A 23,696-nucleotide genomic window follows, 5' to 3' on the forward strand; every position below is an offset into this window, starting at 1 on the left:
ATAACTTATTGCAAGTAATTTTATGAAATCACCAGTAATAAATGCTTAACAGATACTAGAAGAAGCAAGGAAGTTTTGTACACATGGGCATTTGTGTAATACACAGAGAGCAAGAGCTGCCTGTGTACATCCTGTTTGGCAGGAGACTGAGATGGACAGATACCTGGTGAGATTTCAGGTGGGCACTGGTAGATGCTGACATGGCCCTAAAACCTCTGAGGTCCTTGTGTGGGAACCCATATTCAGGAAATGGTGCATACGACGACAGATTTTTGAGGGATGGCTGAAAAGTTACAGCTGTGTAATGGATATTTATTGGAACACCGAATAGATCTGCATTGTTTTTTACCTGTTGTGGAGAGGGGGAGACTTAGCATGGAATGGTTTAAGAGTGGGAGGTCATTATTTAGATGGTAAGTGGCCATAACTGGTAGATCAAGTATACACCTCATCATCATCATCATCATCTGGTGTTGGGTCATGCTGCTCAGCTAGCAGCCTGTTTGAATATCCATGTTAATGAGTACAAGTGTTTTGTCCTGGACGCAGACCACATGCACACAACCTGCTCGTGCTGAATAGAGGCATAGTTATGACTCCACCTGTCTCCCACTGTTCTGACACACTCATTACTGTTTTGAAATTAGACAAAATGGTAGTCATATAAGTGCCACAAATGTGTGATGAGGCTGAGCACATCCCTCTGGATGTGACCATGCCTTGGTGAAGGCAAAGGTTAAGGCAGATTTTGAAGCTCTAAATTGCAACTTACCAACTCTTTCTAGCAGTATCTTTACACTGCAAAAGCAGCAAACCCATTTGTATTTCATAAAATCTATCTGTTTGTCTTCAGAATGAAATCTGTGGTTTTTTTAAACTGATGGTGAGGCTGGGTCTGGCTTACCTGAACCACCACCATTGTGACTGAGCAAAACCACTACCCTGTTGAGGTAGAAGGTGAGCAGCTGTGGGCAGCTTAGTCCTTGCCTGTAAACAGCTTCATATTTAGGAAAAATTTTCCAAAGTACCTAAGTGATTTAGGATCCACAATCTACATTTCAACTATTTCCAGGAGCTGGAGTGAGGTAAACATTTTTCAAAGCGTGATTCTGTCTTGCAATGCCATCTGCCACAGAGACACCCTCTTTTCTTACTTACACTGTTCCTCTTTTCCAGGTTGGCCTTCCTTCTATGATGTGATCAGTCCTGATGTGGTTACTTTCAATGATGATTTCTCCTATGGGATGCATCGGATTGAAATATCCTGCAGTCAGGTTAGTTTATAGCATATACAGACCATTCTGATAGCAAAGGCTGCAAAAATCATTACAGTGTCCTGTACTTTCCCTACGATTTGCAATCTTTTCAGTTCCATTAAGTAGTCATTATTGTGAGAGAGCACAATGGGGTGTAGGTGTAACAGCTGGGTGAAGCTGAAGGTACAAAGGGATCATTGGAATGCATCTTGTTGTCTTGTTTGAGATTTATCAGAGTAGATGTAAGTTGTCTACAGTTGTCTTCATGAGGAGGGTCCCTTCAAAGTTGCTCCTGAGCCTGAGCCTTGGCTGACTGGCTCCAAATGTGAGCATTTCAGAGGGAAGTCGAAAGCAGTGGAGCGGCTGTCTGTGTGCTGATTCCATCACTGTGCATTACTGTGCAGCCATGCTAACTCATTCCCAGCAGTCATTCCCAGCACATTCCTAATGGCTTCCTCAAACAATGCCATCTGCCCTAATAATGAAGTCAGCAGTCATTCAAAACGTGCCCAAATTTTCCGTTATCCTTCTTGTTCTACTTTCTTTTATCCTTTGTGCTGCCCTCCTCTCTATGAAAGGTTTGGCATAATTATTGCCTGGCAAAAGCTGCTTCATTGGTGTTCAGCAGACATACCTGGCAGCTTGTGGTCCTCTAGTTCTGCATGATCAAACTCCTCCCAAGGGAAGCAGCAGCTTCATTTGGGCAACGATGATTTGCTGTTATTTTTCCAAACAGTATTGGAGAGAGAACTGATTTCATCCCTGATGCTATGAATCCTTACTTGTCAGTCAGTCCTCAAATACAGATGCTCCGAGTGAGTTAAGATTCTTTTCAAAAAGAGGCAGGGTTGTCTTTATGGAGAATCTATTAACTTCTGTCTGGCTAGAGGGTTTGGCCCAGCATGTCAGTGGCCAAATCAACATGTGTGCTGGTATGTCATGTATGCTACAAAATTCTGTAGTTTTCACATTGATTATATGCTTTAGAAGATCCATTTAACGGTTTCTGGGAGCACCCATTTCCCTGAATTCCCCAGCAAGGTAGCAATGGGACTGCAGACTGGGAATCTCATGCTTCACCACTGATTATTGGCACAATGAAAAATGCAACCCACTCTCTTCAGCTCTGCTTAGAAGGCCTGAATATTACTAAAATCAGCATACTGCCAACCTGCTGAGCCTGTATCTGCTGACACCCTTCAGGAGATGGCTAGAGCTCCTTGTTTCACCTGAGAGAAGCCCAAGGAAACCTGTGGTCAGGCCAAGAAATCTAGGAATGTCATTTACCTGTTGCCAAATAAAATAACATTAGCAGACCTGAGACCAGCAATATTAGCAGCAGTCACACACAGACACCATAAAATTAAAGGAAAACAAAAAGCTGAATTTAAAGCACTAAGAAGAAAATGCAACCAAGGTTGCTGCATAATCCAATGGTAACTTTCTACCAGCTACTCCAACTTCCTGGGGCAATAACACCACAGATAACCAAGGCACTCAGGAAAAGAGCTTGAGGATTGGTAAGCACCTTCGCAGCCACCCCTCAACACAGTTAATGCTGCCACATCGTGTATCCATAACAAAACCATTTCCTCCCCTCCTCAGAGACCTGGGAATGTGAATCACACATGCAGCTGCAAAAAAATGCACTTTTACTGCAGCCTGGAAAGCTGTGTGATTGATATGACAGGCTTTGGTAGAAGTGGAGGGAAATACCCTCTCACTTGCACACCCAAAACCTTTTTTAATCTTTTGCAGATGAAAAACTAGTTGATTTTCTTTTTTAAAGTCCTTCCACCTGTCTGGGAGAATAAAAAACCCCTCTCTTTTAATGTTCTCCATTATAGAAAGCAAACACTGGGGGAAAATTGCTGTGATATTAATCAAAGACATCCATGGGATTATCCTAGAAATAACTTTTACAGTTTTTTGGGAACACGTGACCCTGGATGTGTTTGAAAGGTCAGTGGCTGGTCACAGGTAGAAGTTAATTACAAATGCATTTGAGGAATACTATTAAGCTGGTTGCATCTCCCTTATTTTTTCCTCTTTCTTTGGGAATCCCTTCCCCTAGAGGTCTCCCTAGCTATTACTTGTACCTGTACAAATCAGTGAAATTCTGTTGTCACAGAAGTACTGCTTGCACATTGATAATTCGGACTCGGTGACAGCAGCTGAGTGCAAGCTGCTTTCCATGCCTCCCAGCAGCGTATTAGAACCAGAAGGCTTGGGAGATCCAAGCATCCTGACAGATAGCAATGGTCCCCCCCTTTCCTGCTCCCCAGCACATACTTCAAATGCTTTACTCAAACCACTTCTCCGTCCCAGTGCGTTCTGCCCAGTATATTTATGTGCAAGACAGATGATTGTTACTTTTGGGGAGGCTTTGCAGACACACATACATGTCTTAGAAAAATGGTCAGGTCCCATTATGTCTGGGGAGGACAGTAAAATCAATTCATCCTTTGTACCCTCAGCTGAGGGCCAGGTTTTTTATGCTGTGCTGCAGAGGATTGAATTACGTTTCTTTTCAGGGCAGATGAGTTATAGAGTCCTCTACAGAGAGAATCGCCACATAAATTTTTGGTGCAGGGTAATCTCAAAAGGTAACAAATTTTGCAGTAATCCATTCCTGGTGTGATTCTGCCATCACAAGGAGGTGTAGTGAGACTATCTGGGACTCTCACACAGCTTCTCAGATTTTGTGAGGAAAACCTTTTTGATAGATTGTCTTTGTAGCCTGTGTGTGAGTACATATTTCTCCTGCAGACATTTCTCTCTATGGTTTCTCTTGTTCTGTTTCTGTCCAGTGGAGAGGGAATGATATATCTTTGGTTAAATGTTAATCTGGAAAAGATCTATTTAGCATGTCTAGCCAGGAGGTTTTGAAGGATTCTTGGTTGGGATTAAATGATTTAATTAGGATCCTGAGCATTTTGAAAAATACTCTCTCTGGGACACTTCAGTTTTTTTGGATTTATTTTTTTCCCCCAAGGTGTGGAAAAGCTCTGTAATCAGGTAAAATGCCTCACTGTGAGAGACCCCACTCTGAGAAACAGCTCAGTTTTTCTGCCTAAACTGCCTAAAAAAGGCCTTGAATCTAAAGAAAAATGAAATCAAATAAGCCTTGGAGAATGGAGGAAAGGGTGGCAAGACAGCAAATTTTCAGAAAGATTTAAACTTTGTGTTCTCCAGTTCCTGTGCAACATCCCTTTACCTTTTCCTTATTCAACGTGTTTTCTCTTGCTCCTTACAAAAGCCAAGAAGCTGTTGCTGAACCCAAAGTCATCCATGCCTTTTCCCGTTGCCTCTAGGAGCTCATCCTGCTGATACCACAGCCTAGAAGCACCCTCATTCGTTACTGAGCCTTTGCTGGGCTGCTCTGCCTGTTTCAGCAACACTTCTCCAGGGAGCCTGCCCTGAGATGTGGCTGCACGGGTGGGATCTGCCAGGAGGAACACCAGGGCTTCCCATTCCTACTTACCTTACTCCCAGGGCCATTGATGGCTGTTGTTTCACTAAGCAAGAAGAGTTTCTGTCTCTTCTATCTGGCATGAAACTCACCCCCAGCCTTTCAGCCCGCTGAAAGCCCAAGGCATTACTTGCTTCTACAGGCACTCTTCCTACTGCCTTGGTGGATTAAAAGCCATAACAGCAGGAGAACATTAGCAACACATTAACTGCAGAGTAGAGGTTTGCCATCACTAACTCACTCACAGTTCAGAATAATCAGTATTGCCTCTATGTATTTGGGATACTATGAATTAATTAAATGTTAAGAATAATTTGCAGTCTTTCATTTTTACTGTCTGACTGTGAGCCCACGAGCAGCTCTGTGATCTCAGTTACCTCATCCTGCCTCTCACTGAGATCAGCTATTGACTTGAAAGCCTAAGGTTCTTTGGTAAAGCAGCATGACTTTCCTGTTCAAGATAAATATTTCTCCAGTGCAAGGGTTTATTTTTTTATTTCTCAAGGCAGGCTGTAAAAGTGAACTTGTGGAATTTAAGTGACTAATTACAAGAAATTCTTGCTCTCCAGATATGTTATCAGCCTTAGTGTTGTAGTCCTACTTTTTGAATAAACATCAACTGGATCACCTTCTTCAAAATATTTTAATCTCCCGTGAGACAAAGGCCAGTTACCTTTCTTACAGACAGGAGCTGTAGTGTTCACCCTGACTACCACTGTGAGTATCTGAGGCTGTCATACAGACCAGAAGTGTTAAGAGACCATCAATCGTTTCATATTCCTTAGAAAAAGCAAATTCAACATAATTCCTGTTTATAACTACTTCCAGCTAAAGATTTTTCATTCAGAAATATTGTACATATTTTTGTTACCGGCCTTTTAAGTCACCTGTCCCTATCTCCTATATAGTACAGAAAGTAGTATGAGATGAGTAGTGGAAGAGCTCTGTCCCCTCCAGGGGCAAGGAGCAGAGGTGCACCCAGAACAGCACTGATGCTCAGAAAGCTGCCAGGATGTGGAAAAAAAAGAATATCTTCACAGCTTTATAGGTCCTTGCCAGGATGACCAAGGGGCATGGTGTTTTCTTACCAAAGGGCATTGCAGGTAGCTGCAGGCTGAGGAGAGCCCAGAGCTCAGGCTGCCCCTTTCTTACCCAGCAGTCTTCACAGGGCTGCCCTCACCATTGTGTTTTTATATTGAGCTCCTGCCATGAGATCCTTACAGAGATAGGGGCCTTCTCAGAATCCATGGCCCAACCAAACATGTGCAATAGCACGATGGGAAACACCCAGGAAATTCAGGTTTGAAGTCTTAGGTGCCCGTGTATCTCAGAAGATTATCTTTCTGGATCACTTGCAAATCAATGTAGCTCATAAATCCCACTTGAAAGGGCATTGCAGGCACCAGTCTGCTGCCTTGGAAGCAGCTGCTACGCATTGCTTAACACCACTGTGATGCCATCAAGCTGCACAGAGACCCAGTGATATTCTGTTGTGTTTTGTTTCAGTGTGGTGCTCACCTGGGGCATATTTTTGATGATGGACCCCGTCCAACTGGCAAACGGTACTGCACAAACTCTGCTTCGTTATCTTTCAAGCCAACAGACAAGAACAACACCGGGGAAGGCAGCGGTAATGCCAGTCCTGCCCAAACAGGCAAAGCTGAGCTGTAGGATGAAGCAAAGCCTGCAGGAAACTCTGCTGATCCCACACAGCTTACAAGGAATGTTTTCTAAGTTGCCTGCTCTCTTATATCCTAAGAATGTTCAAATGTATGAAAGCATTTTGCACCATCCCTCTCCTTCCTCACCTTTTTGGAACTGGGGCCTTGCCTGCCAGTGCATTTACCGTATAATTGGTTTGAAAAACGTGTTGACTGATTCCATGTGTTTTCTTTTCCTTTCTCTTCTTTGAGATTGCTTTGGGGAATCTTTAACTTGAGAGGCTTTGGCATCATTAGTTGTTAGTTTCTTTTTAATGCTGTGTTATTTCAGGTTTGAACACTATTTTTTTTGTGTGGGAGAGGGGACTTACGTTTATCTCCAATCTCTAGGAAAGTTCTGGGCATAAGAAAATCCTGAATTCCTAGCACATCTCTTCTTTGTTCCGACTTGCAAGGCATGCAGCCTTTGGTCATATATATTCAGCCATCTCCCAGCATCAGCCGCACCCTGCAAAAACTTGTAGTTATGGCTGTTCCTTCCTAACTGGGAGAGATGGATGAGATGTGAAGCCCATCCTTTGGCTAATTTCCTGCCAAAATTCCAAGGGTGTGGTTGAAAGGACGTAAACATTCTCTCAGCATCTATTTTTCCCCTTTGTTTGGTATTTAAATCGAAGTTTTAACTAGAAAGCCTCACTTTTTGTGGGCTACTAATGAGGCTTTGTCTTTTCGTGAGGCCTGTTCAGCAACTGTAACTCAAATCTGAATTAAAATTGAAATCTGCAGGGGGTAATTATATGGACAAGTGCAGAGATAAACTTGAGAAGTGAAGTAGATGAGGGGTGACATTAGACTCTTTATCTTGTTGGTAGCTATGAGGATTCAGAAACACAACAGTTTCTGCTGAAAGGGAGTTTAGGAATGAATGCAGCAGAAAGAGGGGAGACCCTGCTGAAGTATCCAATTTTAAAGATTAGCTGGTCTGGATGCAGGCTGCCTACAAGGCCACAACCTTTAATTTGTGCAATTGTGGTGTAGGACATGAGTGAGAGGGATGGTTTAAGAAATGAATTTGAAAAAAAGCCTGTCAGAGCTCCAGAATTATTCATGTAGCAAAATTTGCTATCCACTAAGATGTTTTCACAGCTGCTTTTAGATTTTTTTGAATAACATTTTCTCTAGAATTGTGTATAATACTTTTCTTTAAGCTATACTATGCCCTATTTGCTATCACCACTTTGCCTTTAAGCTTTGAGAAACTTAATGAATATTGTATTTACTTTTATTAGCAAATTTTGCAAATAATATATTTGGATCCGATGTTATTTCTAGTATGAGCAAAACAGCGACTGATTTTTATGGAAGCAGGATTTATTTTTTTAGGTCAGTGATAACAAATATATTATCTGAAGTGCAGACATCTTCCAGTTGAAATGTGGCTACTGTAAAAGTGTACGTAATGGTCAGAATTGCCTTTTTTTGCAGCATAAGAGAGACATGACAAAAGCAGACAATATGTTAATATTGGGTAGGTGCAAGTAAGGATGATAAATATTTAGAGCTAAAACACTCAAGATCTACTGCAAGTAGCAAGCACCCTCTCACATGAATATTCCCCAAGATGTCATGCAAGGAACTGCTCATTTGCTGCAGGAAAGATTGTGCAGTTTGACCTTTGGTGTTTCAAGGCAGTTGAGTTTCTGCTGGTCCCCTTGTTTTTTAGCTTTTTTTTCTTTCTTTCTTTCTTTTCTAGGACTGCTTTTCCCCCTTGGTTTTATTTAAAGAAAAGTAGTTATTCCTGCCACATTTTCTGACATAAACTTTAAAAAGGCAGAAAATCTATAAAAATGTGGCACATAAACGTGGTTTAATTCCAGATTGCTGTTGGAAGTGTTATCAAATTTCCGTATATTCCTGCCTTATGTTAAAGAAATATATTACTTAAACTTCAGTATGCAGTAATGTATGCTGTCCTACAGGAGATTTATTTTTGCAGGATATGGAGTGCAATGAAATGAGTCAATATGGTGAGGTGTATGTGATCTCTGGGAGTTAGACCATTTAACATAGGAAATGCATTGTTCTCTCTTGCCACACAGCATACACCACGGCACAGTGCAAGGTGGGACAGATTGTCTTTTATTGCTCTTAGAAGATGCTGGTAAGGGCTGGTATTGAACCCTCTATATTTGCTTCAGTCTGGTTATGATTCAGAGGAAACTTGGGAGCTGAGCACAATGTATAGAATAATAAAAGAATATTTCTGGATGTTTAAATTTTGCACTGTCTAGATGCTTATAAAAGCTGAATGCAAAATGGGTAGAAATAGCAAACTATATTTTATAGTATCTATTGTTACTCCAATCTTTAAATAGGATACCTTGAAATACCATGTAAGTCACACATGTTATTTATATATACTATATATATAAAAAATTGCACATGTTTTTATATATATATATACGTACACACAAATATTATCCAAGTATAATTTTAGCCTTCAGTACCTTTTTAATAGCTAAAACCTTTCCTTAAGAGGGTTCAATACTTTTAAGAAACCAAATATACATTTTTCAAATTAAATTTGTTTTCATAAATTTGTTGTATACAAATAGAAAATAAATTTCTTTATAAATAATTCTGTCTTCCTCCCTTATTTGTCTGTTCTTATGTCAGGGTTTTGCACCCCTAGATTCAACATGTCTTAGGGGATTTCTTTTACTTTTCCTTCTCCTGACTTACTGTGGATATTATAAATCCAGCACTTTTGCAGGTTTCTGGCAGGAGCAACAATACGGCGGGCACCCAGGCCCTATGAAGAGGGGAAAGATTTAGAGAAAGGCTCAACTTTTCTGCTCAATAGCAGAAGTTCTGGCTGCTTCCAGAAGATGCAGTGTGGGATGTGGTGTCTCACAGGCCTGCTGAAGGAGCTCCTCAGTGCCCAGGCTCAGAATTTGGCTTGAAAGTTGGTTTCTTCTCCAAAGATGCATGTTGGGAATCAGTGGAATCAGTGATCAGCTCTGCAGTGGGTTTTAAAAGGTTGGTGCAAGGGAGGGGAAGAAATTGCAGGCTGTTTTCAAATCAGCTTCCAGGGAGTTATATCAAAAGTAATTAATTTGCTAATTGTTCTCCAACACCACAGTGTCCTGGGACAGATGACACACTGAAGACTTGTTTTACAAGTTTAGTATAATCCTTGTTAGTCCAAAAATTAATCTCTCTGCCTCCTGCCATCCACTGTAGCTCCCTCTCAGAACTCTAATAGTTTGGTATTTCTGAAATGAGGGACTAACTGGTGCCCACCAAAGTGAGGTCCACTGGACACCTTGTGGTGGCTTTGCCCTGCACTCCCAGCATAAGCCACCCAGTCTGTCAGCATCCAGAGGGGCTGTGCTGAGGCAGATACTCAGAGTGGTGTGATCCTTTTGGTTCTGTACCCTAAGACACATGCCCCATCACTTCAAAACCAGGGAAATGTCAAGTAGAAGTTGCTCTCCCAGCTGCTCCTTTGGTTCCCTGGGGCTCCCCGGTTTGCCAGGTGGGAGAAGGGGTGGTGGTAAGGTCAGACACAGGAGGCCAGTGACTGAAAGGCAAAGTGACTCTCCTATCATTGTAGCCACATAGCTTTTGTATATTAATGGCAGCTTTAAGTCTTTAAGCCTTTAAAACTATAAGCCTTTTTCACAAGCTGTATTAGCTCTCATAAAATAATAATAAAAAAAATACAGCGTGTATGTGAACTGGTTAAAACTGAGGACCTTACCTCTTTGGCTACAGCAGGTATTCCACACATGGACAGGGATAGACTGGCATCTGTATTTGTGCATCAAAGTCATCACTCCAAGAAAGGAGAGGGAACCTGGGAAGTGATGCACTGGACTCTTATTTGTACTCACAGGCAAACGGTGTTTGGAGACCCTGTCATCTCGCAGGGTAAAAGGCAAGGTAAAAGTGAAGCACAGATCCTGCCTCCAGTGGTTCATCACAGGGCAGCATGACCCATGGGGAAGGACCTGCATGAGGCATGAGATCTTATTGCTCTTCCAATAGCTGACTAAAGTGGAGCTGTCTCTGGCACTGAGATCTGTTGTTATTTCCTCTTCCTCTGCACCCCCAAAATGGCTCAGTTAAGGCAGCATCATAAGTCAGCACTTGCGTTGGTGGGACACTGAAGAGCCCATTGTCACAGACATGATGCCAAGTGTTGATGTTCATACTCTTGTACTGAAATATCTCAGTCTTAATTCACTTTGCATAATTTTGCAGTCCATTTACCCAACTGAATTTGGTAATCCACGAGGTCAGGCTATCTCTTAGCAGCAGATGGCATGTGTATGAATTTTTCTTACTGTTCAGTATATTACAAAATGTCTCTAGTTAGTGTCAGTGCATGGTCAGCAGTTGTCTGCTCCTTCATCCATGGTCTGGGAGTGGATATGAACTATATGATACAGGATACTTTACTAAATCAGTTCCAAAAATGTGCCCTCTCTCTTCCCATTGCTGAAGAAATTAAAGGATGAAAACAAAGCAAGTGTTCAGACTTTCAAAATTAAAATCAGTGTGCTCTCACTAACAGAACAAGTAACAGAGTATTCAGTGTCACTAGAAGCAAATTCATCAGCTTCCAAATTCAGCAGAGTAATGCAAAACGTTGCTTATTGGCAAAATGAACTAATAGTGCTTGGGTTTTTTTACTATTAGAGTGAGGCCACCTACAGGTCCCACAACAAACCTGCAAAATTGCTTAATCCTTCATATTCGAAGAGGAACATTCCAGCCTGGCTCGGTGTCACCCTGTTACAAAGTGATACACCACAGGGCCATGACAGGAGTCAGCACCTGCATTATTTTTACAGTCATTTTTAAAATAAAACAAAACAACAAAACAAAACAGGTGAGATAATACTTCTAAATGCACACCAGTCAGTGAAGTCACAGAAACATCCAAACTCTGAGCAGTGTAGGCATGTGACATTCTCAAATCCTTGTACAGGCCACTAGAGTAATATTAAATGCTGTGAGTATAAAGGTCTCAGTTATGTCCACTTGTTTTGGGGATCTGGACCCCAGCTGAGCAGGAATCACACTCAGAAGCCTTCTCCAGGAAACTCCTAGGACTTGGGGCCATCCTTCTCAGACCTTTCACTTAGCTAGCATAGACCAGGAGAAAAGGAGAAGTGGTTCCAGAAAAGAAAAGAGAAAAGGCCTCCAGTTTCAAACTCCTGTTTTATTCACCTTGTTAGACAGCTTGCAAACACTGCAGACATTTTACTCTGCAGATGTCTTAGCCAGGGCATTCCCATTTCGTGCTCTTTATAGTTTCAGTGCAGAGGATACCTGGGATGTAACAACTTTTAGCCAGGAAATTTTAGTGCCCTGATGCAACAGATCAGTTTCTGTCCCCTCCAATTTCAGTTTCTTCTCTTTCATTTTTCAACAGCTGGCACTCCAGACAATGATCTGTTATTTTTCTCTTTTCACTATAGCCTAAAACCTGACTGAGCTGCAGCTTCATCTTGTCTCAGATCCCATACTCCTCACTTCTTGTCTGCCCAGGTGAAAGGAATATCTGTTCCCCAAAATACAAGCCAGGCAATATAAGAACCATGACAAATCATGTGTGCCCGCTTGCTGGGAAGAGTAGTGGTTCTTTGGAAAAGCAAATAAAAGGTATCTTTATCTTTCTATTAGAGCAAACAAGTTGATTTTGTGTGGGGGCTAGTTAATTTTCATGTTTTTCCAGGCCGCCCTAAAGTCCTTCTTCTTGAAATCTGGGTATTGTCTCCTCCAGTTTACAACTTTATTATTTTATTCATACAAATCCAAACATCTGGAGAACATCCTCAGGTATAACTGCTGGGCAGTGCAGAACGTATCTGGAGTGATCTGAAACAGGTTTTACTTCCCATGAAAGTACACCCCTGGGACTGGGAAACTTAGAAGGCCTGTAATGGCGTAGAGACCCTTTCACCTACAGAACACCACTTCACATTTGGCCTTGGTCTGTAACAGGCAGTATCCCTGGGGATTTCTTAGCTGTTCCCTGGGCTTTTTTTGTGAAATTAGTTGGTGGTGGTACCATTTCCCAGCAATTTCTGTGGCAGTATCCCCCAGAGCCTGCGTGATGCTGAGGCTGGTGAGGAGATGGAATTCCTTGCTGTAGGAGCAGTCGGTTTCTATCCAGAGAGCAGTCAGGAGATGGAAGTGTAGGTATTGGGTGGAGAAGGAGAAAGGGGAATTTGCATTTTTCTCCTTGCCATTTGTCCCTCCTGCTCACCTTAAATGACATGGATTTCCACCATAGCACTGTAAGATCACTTTAGCTCAGGTCAAACAAATTCACAAAGGCTTTTGAAACCTTGTAAACATAGGTCCTGATTCTTCATTCTGTTATCTGTCCCACACCACTGACTTCAGTAAAAAAAAGCTCCCACAGATCTGAGGGGGATGGGAAGACAGATCTACTGGGAAAGACTCCTCAACATACTTGAGATCAACTGTTTTCAAAATTTGGTTTTTTGTTGTGTTGATTTTTTTGTTTTGGTTGTGGGGTTTTTGGGGGGGAGTTGGGTTATTTTTTTGTTTGTTTTTTAGGAATAGGATGCCCTTGGCAAATCTGACTCCTCCAAATAACTAGTACAGAGAATACAAATCCTAAACACTTGAGACTGAATTCTCAGAAGAACGGTGTTTACCAGCTGAAGCCCAGCACTGCTGACCCCTCACTGGGACAGTCCCCCCTCTCATGCATCATTACTGCTCCATTTTCACATCTTCTCTTACATGCTGCAGAAGATACTTGCAATCACAGTGTTTTCATACGCCTTTGCTTTTTGCTGCTTTTTTTGTACTGGATTTTGAAAAAGGAGATTATGTTGCTCCCAGTTTGAACAATTTCTAGGAAATAAATAATCCAAACAGGTTAAGTTTTTGTTTTTTTTTTCAGAAGCTGAGAAAATTCTAAGCAAATTCCAGAATTTGGTGTTTCCATGCTGTCAGCTTCAGCTTTGGGGGGTACCACCAGTCCCAGCAGTCGCCAGTGACCATGAATTCAGTATTCTCTGTTGATAAATTACAATTTTATCTTTGTTTGGCTAGGGCTTTTAGTAGCCTGCCAACTCAAAGCCATTGCCTCATATATCATTAGAGGGCAAATACATTCCCATGTATGTCTGTGGCATGTAAGCAGCTCTTACCATAGCCTGGGCATTCCAGCATCCTGCTGAGGAAGGAAAGCGGTGCCCCAAATAATTTAAACTACAGATTTGTCTTTTCAAATAAAATATTTGTTGTTTTTCATGGTCAGACATTTGGGGCTGTTCAGGTCACAAGACGCCAGAGGGTGTTTACTTTGGAAAACAAGGACAGCCGTGGCTGGGAGGTGCTTCTAGCAACACCCAAATCTAGCATTTTAAACCAAACATCAGTCTGGCCAAAGGGCAGCTTCACTTATCCTTACTGACACCATGGCACAGAGGGAGAGCATCCAGGAGCTGAATGACGTACATGCAACATGAATAGTATTTGGTATTCTCACTTATGAACTCAAATGCCTCAAGGCATGTGGGAGATGTTCAGATGAGAGGAACAAATATTTTGCATTGGCTGCAGTCAGTGTTTACAGTGGAAAGTGATTTTTTTGAAAGGCTGAGACAGTTCCTCGTAGTGGGTTGCATCTAAAAGTGTTTTGGCCATAGAGGAGCAGCTCTTATCCTACATCTAAATGTTGAGTGGGATGGTAGTTTTTTACTCCTCTCATTGGATATTTCATCTTTCAATTAGGTCACCTGCTCAGGTTATGGAGGTTTCTCCAAAGCAGATTTCCTCCTAGGTCATTAGTGGAAAAACAGAATAAATGAATCTTTGAGAAGTTGACATAGAGTGGCATGGAAAAAAAAAACAAACCCAAAAAACAACCCAAAAAAGCGTTGTGCAAGATTTACTGTTAGTACAAATGGAGGCACTTTTATGTACAGTTTTGGCCCCTGTATCAATTGCATTTCTGGGCTGAGGCTGATCAAGAACTTTGCTTCTCCTTGCTAACTGCCCAAGAGTAGAAGACGTGTCATAGCTGAAGACAGCTCAGCTGCAAGGGCACAGTCTCTTAGACCTTCATGAATCCTCTCTGGAGAAACCACGTGTCTCCAGCCATTCCCACCCCTAGCTGGGTGGCCATGCTTGGGTTTATAACACTATTTAAAAATGTATGGGACTTTCCATGTGTTTTTTTTTCATCCTCGCTTTTCCCCATAAACCAAAATTGCCATAGATAACTTCTTTTCCTCTGTGAAGACATTGGTTTCCTGTTGACATTTAATTAATAGATACTTTTTGTGGGTCAAGTTAGAGGGCAAAAATAAAAGCAAATTTTAGATGATTCAGCCCATTCCTAACCATTCAAATGGTGTTTAGAAATGTTAAACTGCAGTAAAAATCTATGGCTGTGTGGACTCACCTAGAGTTTCACAACAGCAATGAGGATAGGGCACAGAGCTTCCTATTTCAAATGTCTTCAAAACATCCCTTCAAAGAATCTCTATTAGGTGTTAGGAGTGTAGAGCCTGTGGCATCCAGTTACACAGTTTTGACCATTTAAGAGAGGTGAATAAAATAGGGTCAGTTTCAGAAGCATACTGTGAATGGATTACTGTTTCAGCCCTGAAAATACACATTTCTTCCAACAGTATAAAAGTGAGGGCAGCGTTTATGCCACCAGTGTAGGAAACACACATCTCTTTTCTCCAGTGACTGAACTAGACTAATGAGAGCTATCAAACTTGCTGATGACTGAGAGACAGCCTTTCAGTGCCTTGCACTGGTAAAGCATTAGTTTTCTGTAGTGTTGCTTCCTATTGACTCCAGTGTGAGTAAAAGGCAAATAGGATCCAGCACCAACATAAAGCAGAAGTTCAGGAGGTCTTAATGGCAGCAAGAGAATGTAGAGAAGCAAGTCCAGCAACCCCAGCAGAGAACCTGGAGCCAAATTCACTCTAACTTGAGCCCAACCCAGTAGATACATTTTTGAATTGATTACATTTTAAACACTGATGGTCCAGAAAAAAAAAAACAACCAAAAACCAGTATAAACTCTGCTGCTGTCTTCAGGGATGGAAAACAAAGAATGGCAGAGATGAGCCCCTGATCCAGGGGATGATCCTTGAGCCATGCCAGATCAGCAGGCAGGCAGGAGGACAGACAGCACATCCACAGGCACATCCCAAAGATGGGTTGCTGACTTCTAGTTTCCAAATGCACACACTGTCCTGAGCAATGTGTCATCTCAATGTGTTTGCCATAATGCAAAGAAAAATCTGAACTCTGTTCCACTCCATCAAACAGTTTGTCCTTATCAAGATCCATGGGCCAGGCTGTAGAAGGCCTGTAAAAGAGTAAGCCTGGGGCTGTTTACAAGATGATACTTAGAGGTGCCTTCAAATCAGAGGAGTCAAACACTGCTATGAGTATTTGTATTTTGAGAGTAATAGGGTAACTTGGGAGAAAAATGCTCACCTCCAGCTCACAAAGGGTTTTCATGCCCAAGATTTTATTACAGTTTAGAAAATTCGTGGCGAAGTCTCCAGGTTTGTTTGAAGACACGCGTGAAGAATTATATGGTGAAACGTTTCATTCTGGCTGTGAAAAAAGTTAATTCAAAACAACTAAAACGTCAGCCATAAAGATGTACAACATTTTTCAGGAAGCCTTGTCCACCCTGAACAAATGTTTTCATAAAAAACAGCCTGCCCGTAATAATCACTGTTATTGAAAAGACATCCCAAGGTTGCTGTATGGAAATATGTTAAATACGTTCTGAAATTCAATCTAATATAATTTCAACATTAGAGCTCATTCATAATCCTGTATTAAACGCCTATGCAATTTTCATGAAATATGTCTGTCTGTGTAATCATGAATGCTGAATATTGTCATGGCTTTCCAGGAATTTTCAGCCTCAATGCAGAGGAAAGAAAACTCTTCCAACTGGACTTTTACACCGCTGGGAAGAAATAACAATAACAGCTCTAAACTTAAAATAAACATTTCTGGAAAAATACTATCTTTTCAAAGAGGCTGTAGTCTGAATTTCAAGCTACTGGTAATACAACACAGACACTTCGTATGTGCCTGTGGGGAGAGCCCCTTGCTTTGTGCTGTACTGGGGACAAAAAGCCCCACTAGGAAGGGAACTGTTTTGATTTAGATACCTAGATTTAGAAAGCAATGCCTTCAGATGGAGCTGGACTAAACCCCGTAAGTATTTCTGGTTGGAGCCCCCAGAATTACAGCTGGATGTAGCTGTTTCTGTGGTTATTGAGTGAAGTTTTGCCATTTCTTACTAATTCTGTACACAAGTGCACGCAGCATCCCAGGGATAGAAGTGTGAAGAGAAAATCTTCAGCAGTGCCACAAGTCTGATGTGCTTGTGTGAGTACACGAGCTGCTCATCATTAATTTCTTCACAATTGCCATTTTATAAAAGACTCAGAGCCCATAAAGTAGTACCTGCAGAAACAAAAAGGTGAGGAGTGGGAAAATTCTGCCTCTCACTCTAATGTTCCTATTCACTGATGGCTCTTTGATATTTTTCCTTTTTATGAGCAACCTTTTTTTATTAGTGGAATATTGCTGGTTCCGTGGCATAACTTTAAAATGATAGGAAAAATTATGCAACTGGGATCTCAATTATTCAGCACAGCCATTTTAATCCTTCATGTTATTTGATCCAGTACAAGGTAATATACGTCTTATTTCCAATTAGAATACAATTCTCACTATATTCATCATCTATTGATGTCTGCTTTTCCATTTGCCAGAGACATGAAAGTCTGTGATTCAAAGGGTGCCATTCAGACTCCCCTACTTGTGGACAATTATACAGTGTCAGCAAGGCTGCCTGTAGGTTTGATGACTGTAGCCCAGCTGGGAGCTGCTGTGCACTTTCTTTCCTGCAGAGTTTCTCACCAGCTGACAGCATACTGCAGAAATGGTTCCTCTGTGCCTTCACGGCCCTGTGAAATAGGAATATTGCCATTTGTCTGAGCAATATTGCAGAGCACATTTTGTTTGAGACTGTTCAGCTTCACGTGCCGAAAAGATCCCTTCTAACAGCCTAAGGGGCTTATCCTGCAAATCCCCCCACAGTGCTGTGTGGTCTGTGACCCTGTGCTTGGCTCTCCTTGCTGCCCTGGGGTGAGCTATGTGATGAGGGACAGGGAGAGAGGAGAGGAGCAAGCAGACTCTCAAATTCTAGAGTCCTTTTGAAAGCAGGTTTTCCTTTGGTCTTTTGGTAGCCTAAGTGGTATATAGAAAAAGACAAAACAAAATGCAAAGGTTGGCAGCAGAGTACTCACAGACACGTCATGGACTTAGAGAGGAGAGACTCCATCCCCAGGCTGCAGATCTGAGCCAAAAGCAAAGCTAAGGTGTTGAAATGGATTGGTACTGGTGTTTTCTAAGTCAGTGGGTTAACTTGAATTAAGGAACCATCCCCGAAAAGTTACTTCAAAACCCCTTAGACCTGATGCAATGGTGACACATGGGGGCAAATAGTACTTAGGAGGGTGGCAGTGACTGAGTCTAAAATCAGAAATCCCATGCATGGCCACCTCTGTAGAGCTGGCTGGCTTCATTCCCATGCTTCCAAATGCACAGGAAGCTGTCAAGGTGAGATTTTAACTGTTTCCATCTCTAATTTTGCTTCTTTTTCTGTGTCCAACGAGTCTTGGAAGATGACCACGTTGTTGTAAGATGATGTTGAGAAGATAGATGAGGAACAATCAATTCACTAGAACTAGAGAGAAGCAGTGAAATTTCCAGGCAGGAGGTTTAGTGGAAGCAAGAGGTAGAACCTTTCTGTCCATGGAGTTACTCTTTGGGACTCAGTGCTGCAGGATGCTATGGGATGCACTGGCAAATGTGATTCCAAGGGATTGGTCAAAATTAGGGAAATATGGGCATGCACGATTTAAAAACAGTGATATAGGCACAAACATGATTCCTAATCGATTTATTGCTGGAAACTGGGAGGATATAGTGGAAGTAGAATGATAACTTCCTCAGTGATGTTCTTTAAGAAGGCACCCCTAGCATTGATGGGAGAAGGGAGGCCAAGGGAGGTGGTGCTAAGCAGCTGCTCAGCAAGTGTGAAGACGTGCAGCTCACCCAGGCATCCCCTGTGTGTACGTCTGTGTGTACATGCAATCTCACCCTTGCTTACCCTGCAGCAACTCTGCCCATCCTAGGCCCTCAACCTCATGAGTGTTTGTGAAGAGCCAGGGTGACAGCATGGCTGCCTTGTGCTTTGAATTGTCCTTCTCTTCCTTCAGCCCAGAAGTGGAAAGTATGATGCACAGCGCTGATGAGCTCTGTGCAAGTCTTTCTCTCCACTGTTTTTATCAATTAATATTTTTATTCCAGGTGGCAGATATCTGAACTAATTTAAATGGGCTGTGCTTTGCAAAGGTATTGAAGAGCATGAGCCCAAAGCTCTGAATTTCAAGGACCACTTTAAAAACTGTCCCCTTGCTAATCTCAACAGATAGTGAGGTCTAAGTGTGATAATAACATTGGAAAAAATTTTAATATCTTTGGAGACACCTTGCAGGAGCTTTTACAAGCAGATCTATATGTTTCCAAATAAATATTTGAAAAGCAGTAAGGTAAAATCACTCTTTTTTATCCTAGTGATAGGGAAAAGGGGTTTAAGAGCTGTAACATTATCATTGGCATCTTGCACATGGTAATTATGGCACAAGGAAATTCCAGCCTTCGGCACTCTAAAGCTTTTCTGGGTGCAGCTCCACATTTACACAGACAAGACCTGAGGTTTAATCTCTGGTTGTACTGACCAGAACAAGAAATTTCCCTATGATGATGAACCAGGCTACGTTCAGCCTCTTTAAGGCTGTAGAAAGCAGCCTCAGCCTCTCACTCCGGAGGTAAATGAACACAGCCCTTAAAGCTGCAGATCTTCCAGAAGCCTCAGTCAAGCAGAAGGCAAAGGCAGAAAGTTTCCATGTGCACTACAAGTGACAGCTGCTGCTCAAGGCATCCTTTGGAAAGGCTGCTCCAGGCACAGACATCCTGGGAGGGGTTCATATCTGGCACTGTTTTTGTAAAGGTGTTTGCTCAGCATTTTGCTCTTTACAGACAACCAGGGGGCTGCCCTAAGGGTTAGCATTTCTTACTGAGGACTGAGGGAAAGGGATTCCCTGACCTAGGCAGGGAACAGGGATGAGCAGCAGAAGCAAGAGGGAAGTTGTCTCCTACAGCATTTGGTATTCTTAACTTGTGGGTCTGGACCTGGTGCTAGGATCTCACACCTCTGTGAGAAGCAGTGGGTTTAGAAACAGAAAGACTTCAAAACAGTTTTATTTAATCTCAAACATTAGCAAATACAGATGTGCTTGGGTATTGAGCTGAATCGGTAAGACTGGGGAAGAACACAGGAAGAAAGGAAGAAAATTAAACTCCATGGCAACAGAGAGACTGATACTGTTTATGTAGGAAGAAATGGAGGGACAAAAGCAGTTGTGACCCATCCAAGGTCAGTCAGGCTAATGCTGAGAGCTGGGAATCTTTAACTTGTTGTCCTTGCTTAAGTCACCAGATATGCATGACCTCTGCTCCTGGCTTTGGATGTTGACCTTCCTTGCTCTCGAGACTGAGGAACCAGGCACAGCCTGAGCTTAGAGGAGAAGCAAGGAGGGAGGATGTGAGGTGGGATGCTTGGGTGTTTAAGGTGACATTTTATCTATGACAGGTACCAGAAGTTACCAGAGGGTAACTATTCCAGAGGAGACCTTCAAACTGCAGTTGTTGTGGCTTAATAACAGTAAGAGTTTTACTTCTCACCCAACAGCCCCAAGTAGGCATTTGAGAGGTTGAAAAAGAGCAATACCTTGACTGCTCCATGTGTGCCAAGCCTTTCCACCTCCCCTTTTCCTGTCAGGTGGGTGTCCCTCTGCCTGTTTGCTGCTTATGCCCTCAGACCTTGGCAGGGTGTGCTGGCTGGTTCAGGGTCACTGAGCTGCAGAGAAATGCACTCTGTCACGTCTGGAGCTATGTGTTCTCTTTCATCACATGGATACATGTCAACGTGTCACTTTAAAGTAGTTCAAGTAAGAGAGATGGGAGAACAGATGAGGAGGAGGGAGGCAGGAAACATGTCATAAATCCACAGTCAGAGGGACTCTGAAGTAAGAGAATTAAAGACTCTGGAAAACACATAAAAATCTGCTGTAGAAAGGGCACTGTCAATGCATCCTGTCAGTGCAGTTTGCTTTTTATTTCCTAGTGTGCAATATGATATAAAAAACGTTCACCTTTACTAGATGATCCATGAGAGCCCACATTTCACATGAGATTTACTTTTCATATGAATAGACTTGGCTTTTCCAGACACTGGTGGATATCAGTCACCATCCTATACAATGAGGCCACCAGCACCTGCAGTTACCCCAGGGACTCCCTTCCAAGTGCTGTTCCTCACACAACAGCCATATGGTGGTTTCCACTTTTCATTTACGTAGAGCTGAACTGAGGAATGTAGAGTTAAATAAAAAAATAATGGAGAAAGATCAGACTGAAATAATCCCCCTCGCTCCAAAATCCCACTCGTGCAATCATCAGACATGTGAGGCTTTGCACTTTCTCATGTTGCTATTGTAAAAAGAGAGAGAAAATTTGAATCTGTTCAAATATTACAGAGCCTCAAGTACTACAAAGAGTTTGTGTAGACATATTTCCCACTCCAGGGATCTGAAATTCCCTCAGCGCCCAGAATATGAAGCAATCTGGGGCTTGTGCTTTTAGATAGAGATTTGAGAAATGAGAACATCCCGGATGCCTAAAAATGACTGTTGGAAGCAAAAATTGCCAATGCAGAGACTGCCAAGCTCCCTGGCAGCCAGCTATGTTCTCCCTCACCCATCTCTGCTGCCTTCCTGGGACTAAACATGTTCAACATGGGAAAAAGGCCTCCAGGCTCTGTCCAAAGGAATCTGTGATGCTAGTGAACAACAACAAAGAAGAGGATTTGCAATGTGTAACCAACTTGAATAATGAAGAAATAAAATTTCTCTACAAAAGTACATGAGCTGGGACATCCCAGCCTGAGTAGGGGACTCCCTGCTGACAGTCAGAGCGTCCCACACTGCACTCCTTCGTCTTACTCCTGGGGTGAGTCCTGGTAATTTTGGTGGCTGTTGATTGTGAGGAGCTGATTACTTGGCTTTGATCTGCTGCATCAACAAGGTTCTCTTCCAGAACAAAGTGCTGTGACTTTAGGACATAAAGAAGGAAAAGGACTTAAGCTTCTCTGTGGGGTCCCACCATTCAGACAAGCTCACTGCTCCCTTACCTCAGCCACCTGTCTTACTTTACTCTTCACCTCTTGGCACAGTTTGAGAGACAGTGCTGCTGAGACTGCATTTTCCTTCCTTTGGTTTCCTTGCTACTTTATGCGTAACATATTAGTGGTGTGAAATGGAGAGGAAGGAAAGAGAGGAAAAGCACAAAGAGCAAAGTAAACATCTGCAGTGAGGTGGAGGCTGTACAGAGAAATTCTCACTCACCCTTTCGAATCAGGAATTTAAGGTCCTTCTGCTTTGCATGGCCAGTCCCACATGCAACTCTGCCCTTCAGGGCTGTGCCAGGAGCCAGGGAGGTTGCAGATAGATCCCTGTCCTTCATCATACCTGGCTGCCTGGGACCTGCTTTGAGCTCTGAGGCATTTGAAAAGTACAGACACATTTCCCTCCAGATGAGCAGGATGCTGTGTACTGGGAATTCAGCTGTCGGATCTGCAGTGATGGGGTTTTAGGAGGATCTGTTTTCTGCATGCAATGGCTCAGATCCTGCCAGGAGTCAGACTGGAAGGGACAGCTTTGGCTAACAGCCTTCTGGGCACTGAAGTGATATCCATCCTGTGAAATCCTCAAGTGCTGGGAGTGCAAGAAGGGTGCAACAGCCCCTCTTGTTATGTGCCAGACCGGCAGGGTTGGTATCTGTGGTGTCTGTGTATGCAGATGGACACACGGAGTCTCTGGCAGCAAAGGGCAAGGTCCCAGGTGAAATTGCATTTGAGACAGCTGGAAACCCCACAAGCCCCCATCCTGGCTGAGATGGGGTGAGGACCTCCACGGGAGGCGTGGCACAGCCACACCACAGCCCTTGTGGCCTTGCCCCAGGATCTTGCCTGGGAAGGGCTCCCCTGCAGCCAGCCTGTGGCCCTCTGCTTCTGCTGGGAGAGCCACTGAGGTTGCAGCTCAGGAGTATGTGGTCACAAGCTGGAAACATTAGGAGAGTAAGGATACCTAGTTCACACCTCTGAGGTCCTCCTGGCTTCCTTTCACCCTGTCCACCCACTCCAGGCAGTAGGAGTCTTTCAGGAGCATTGCACAGATGTAGCCATAGCTGAGAAATGGAGATGAACATAAAACAAAGACAGGGCTCCTCGTTGCCTGACTGTTTTCTAGGTTGAATGAGATCCTGGGTCTTGAAATATGAAAGAGCTGAGTGGAACCTGAGGTGGCTCAGGGCTGCAGTGCCTGGAGCCTAAAGGAAGCTCTGATTCTCCTGGGAATGGACCCAGATCTGCCACACGAACCACAGGGTGTGGAGCTGCATGGCCACTGCGGGACAGCTGATGGAGAAGAAGCAACATGGTGTTATGTTTTTTAGCTGAGGGTCAGGAAAAGTGGGTAGTTCAGTGACCATCAGCAAAATAAGAAGGTTCAGTGTAGTTCACTGTTACGGTAGTACATGTTTGTGGACTTACCCAGGTTCTTTCTGCCTTTCCTTCTCCTGGGTGTATTTTCCGTGGCTCCATACACAGAGCTGTGCTTTCAGGGAAATGCCATAGCCTGCAAAGGTACAGAATGATCCCAGACACACCTACCAGAGGCTCCTGACAACATCCAGCAGGATGAGAGGATCCTACTTTTTCTGCATCTCAGCCGGAGGCTGGACAAGTGGCAGCAGCATTTCTAAAAAGCATCTTTGTGTTGAACTGTAGGCACAGGCCATTATTTGCCTATTTTCCAGTTCCTTTACCCTCTAATTTTGCAATGGCTACAAGATAGCATCTTCTTCAGTGTTTCCTGAGCAAGCTGTGCTCCCTCTGTGGGAGAGAATCAGGAGATCTGGTGTGCAGCCAGTCACTTTCCAGCGTATTAAAAGCTGCTTAGCCAAAAATTTGCCCTGTTTTTATTTCTTCAGCTTCAGCAACCTGATTGTCAAAGTAGTGGTAGGTTGCTGATGCACCTGTGCTGCAGAGAGGAGCACTCACCAAGTCTATTGTAT

The 23,696-nt window shown here is 43.0% G+C and overlaps 1 protein-coding gene across 1 annotated transcript in view; it reads left to right on the forward strand.

The window, feature by feature from the left end:
* Positions 1-8,095, forward strand: part of MSRB3 (methionine sulfoxide reductase B3) — an 84,747-nt gene extending 76,652 nt beyond the window's left edge. Inside the window, 2 exon segments of the mRNA XM_030449589.1 lie at positions 1,177-1,274; positions 6,235-8,095. Of these exon segments, the coding sequence (XP_030305449.1) occupies positions 1,177-1,274; positions 6,235-6,399 (263 nt within the window). The 3' untranslated portion in view covers positions 6,400-8,095.
* The last annotated feature ends 15,601 nt before the right edge of the window (positions 8,096-23,696 follow it).

Source organism: Calypte anna, chromosome 1, assembly GCF_003957555.1.
Source record: "Calypte anna isolate BGI_N300 chromosome 1, bCalAnn1_v1.p, whole genome shotgun sequence".
Lineage (NCBI taxonomy): Eukaryota > Metazoa > Chordata > Aves > Apodiformes > Trochilidae > Calypte > Calypte anna.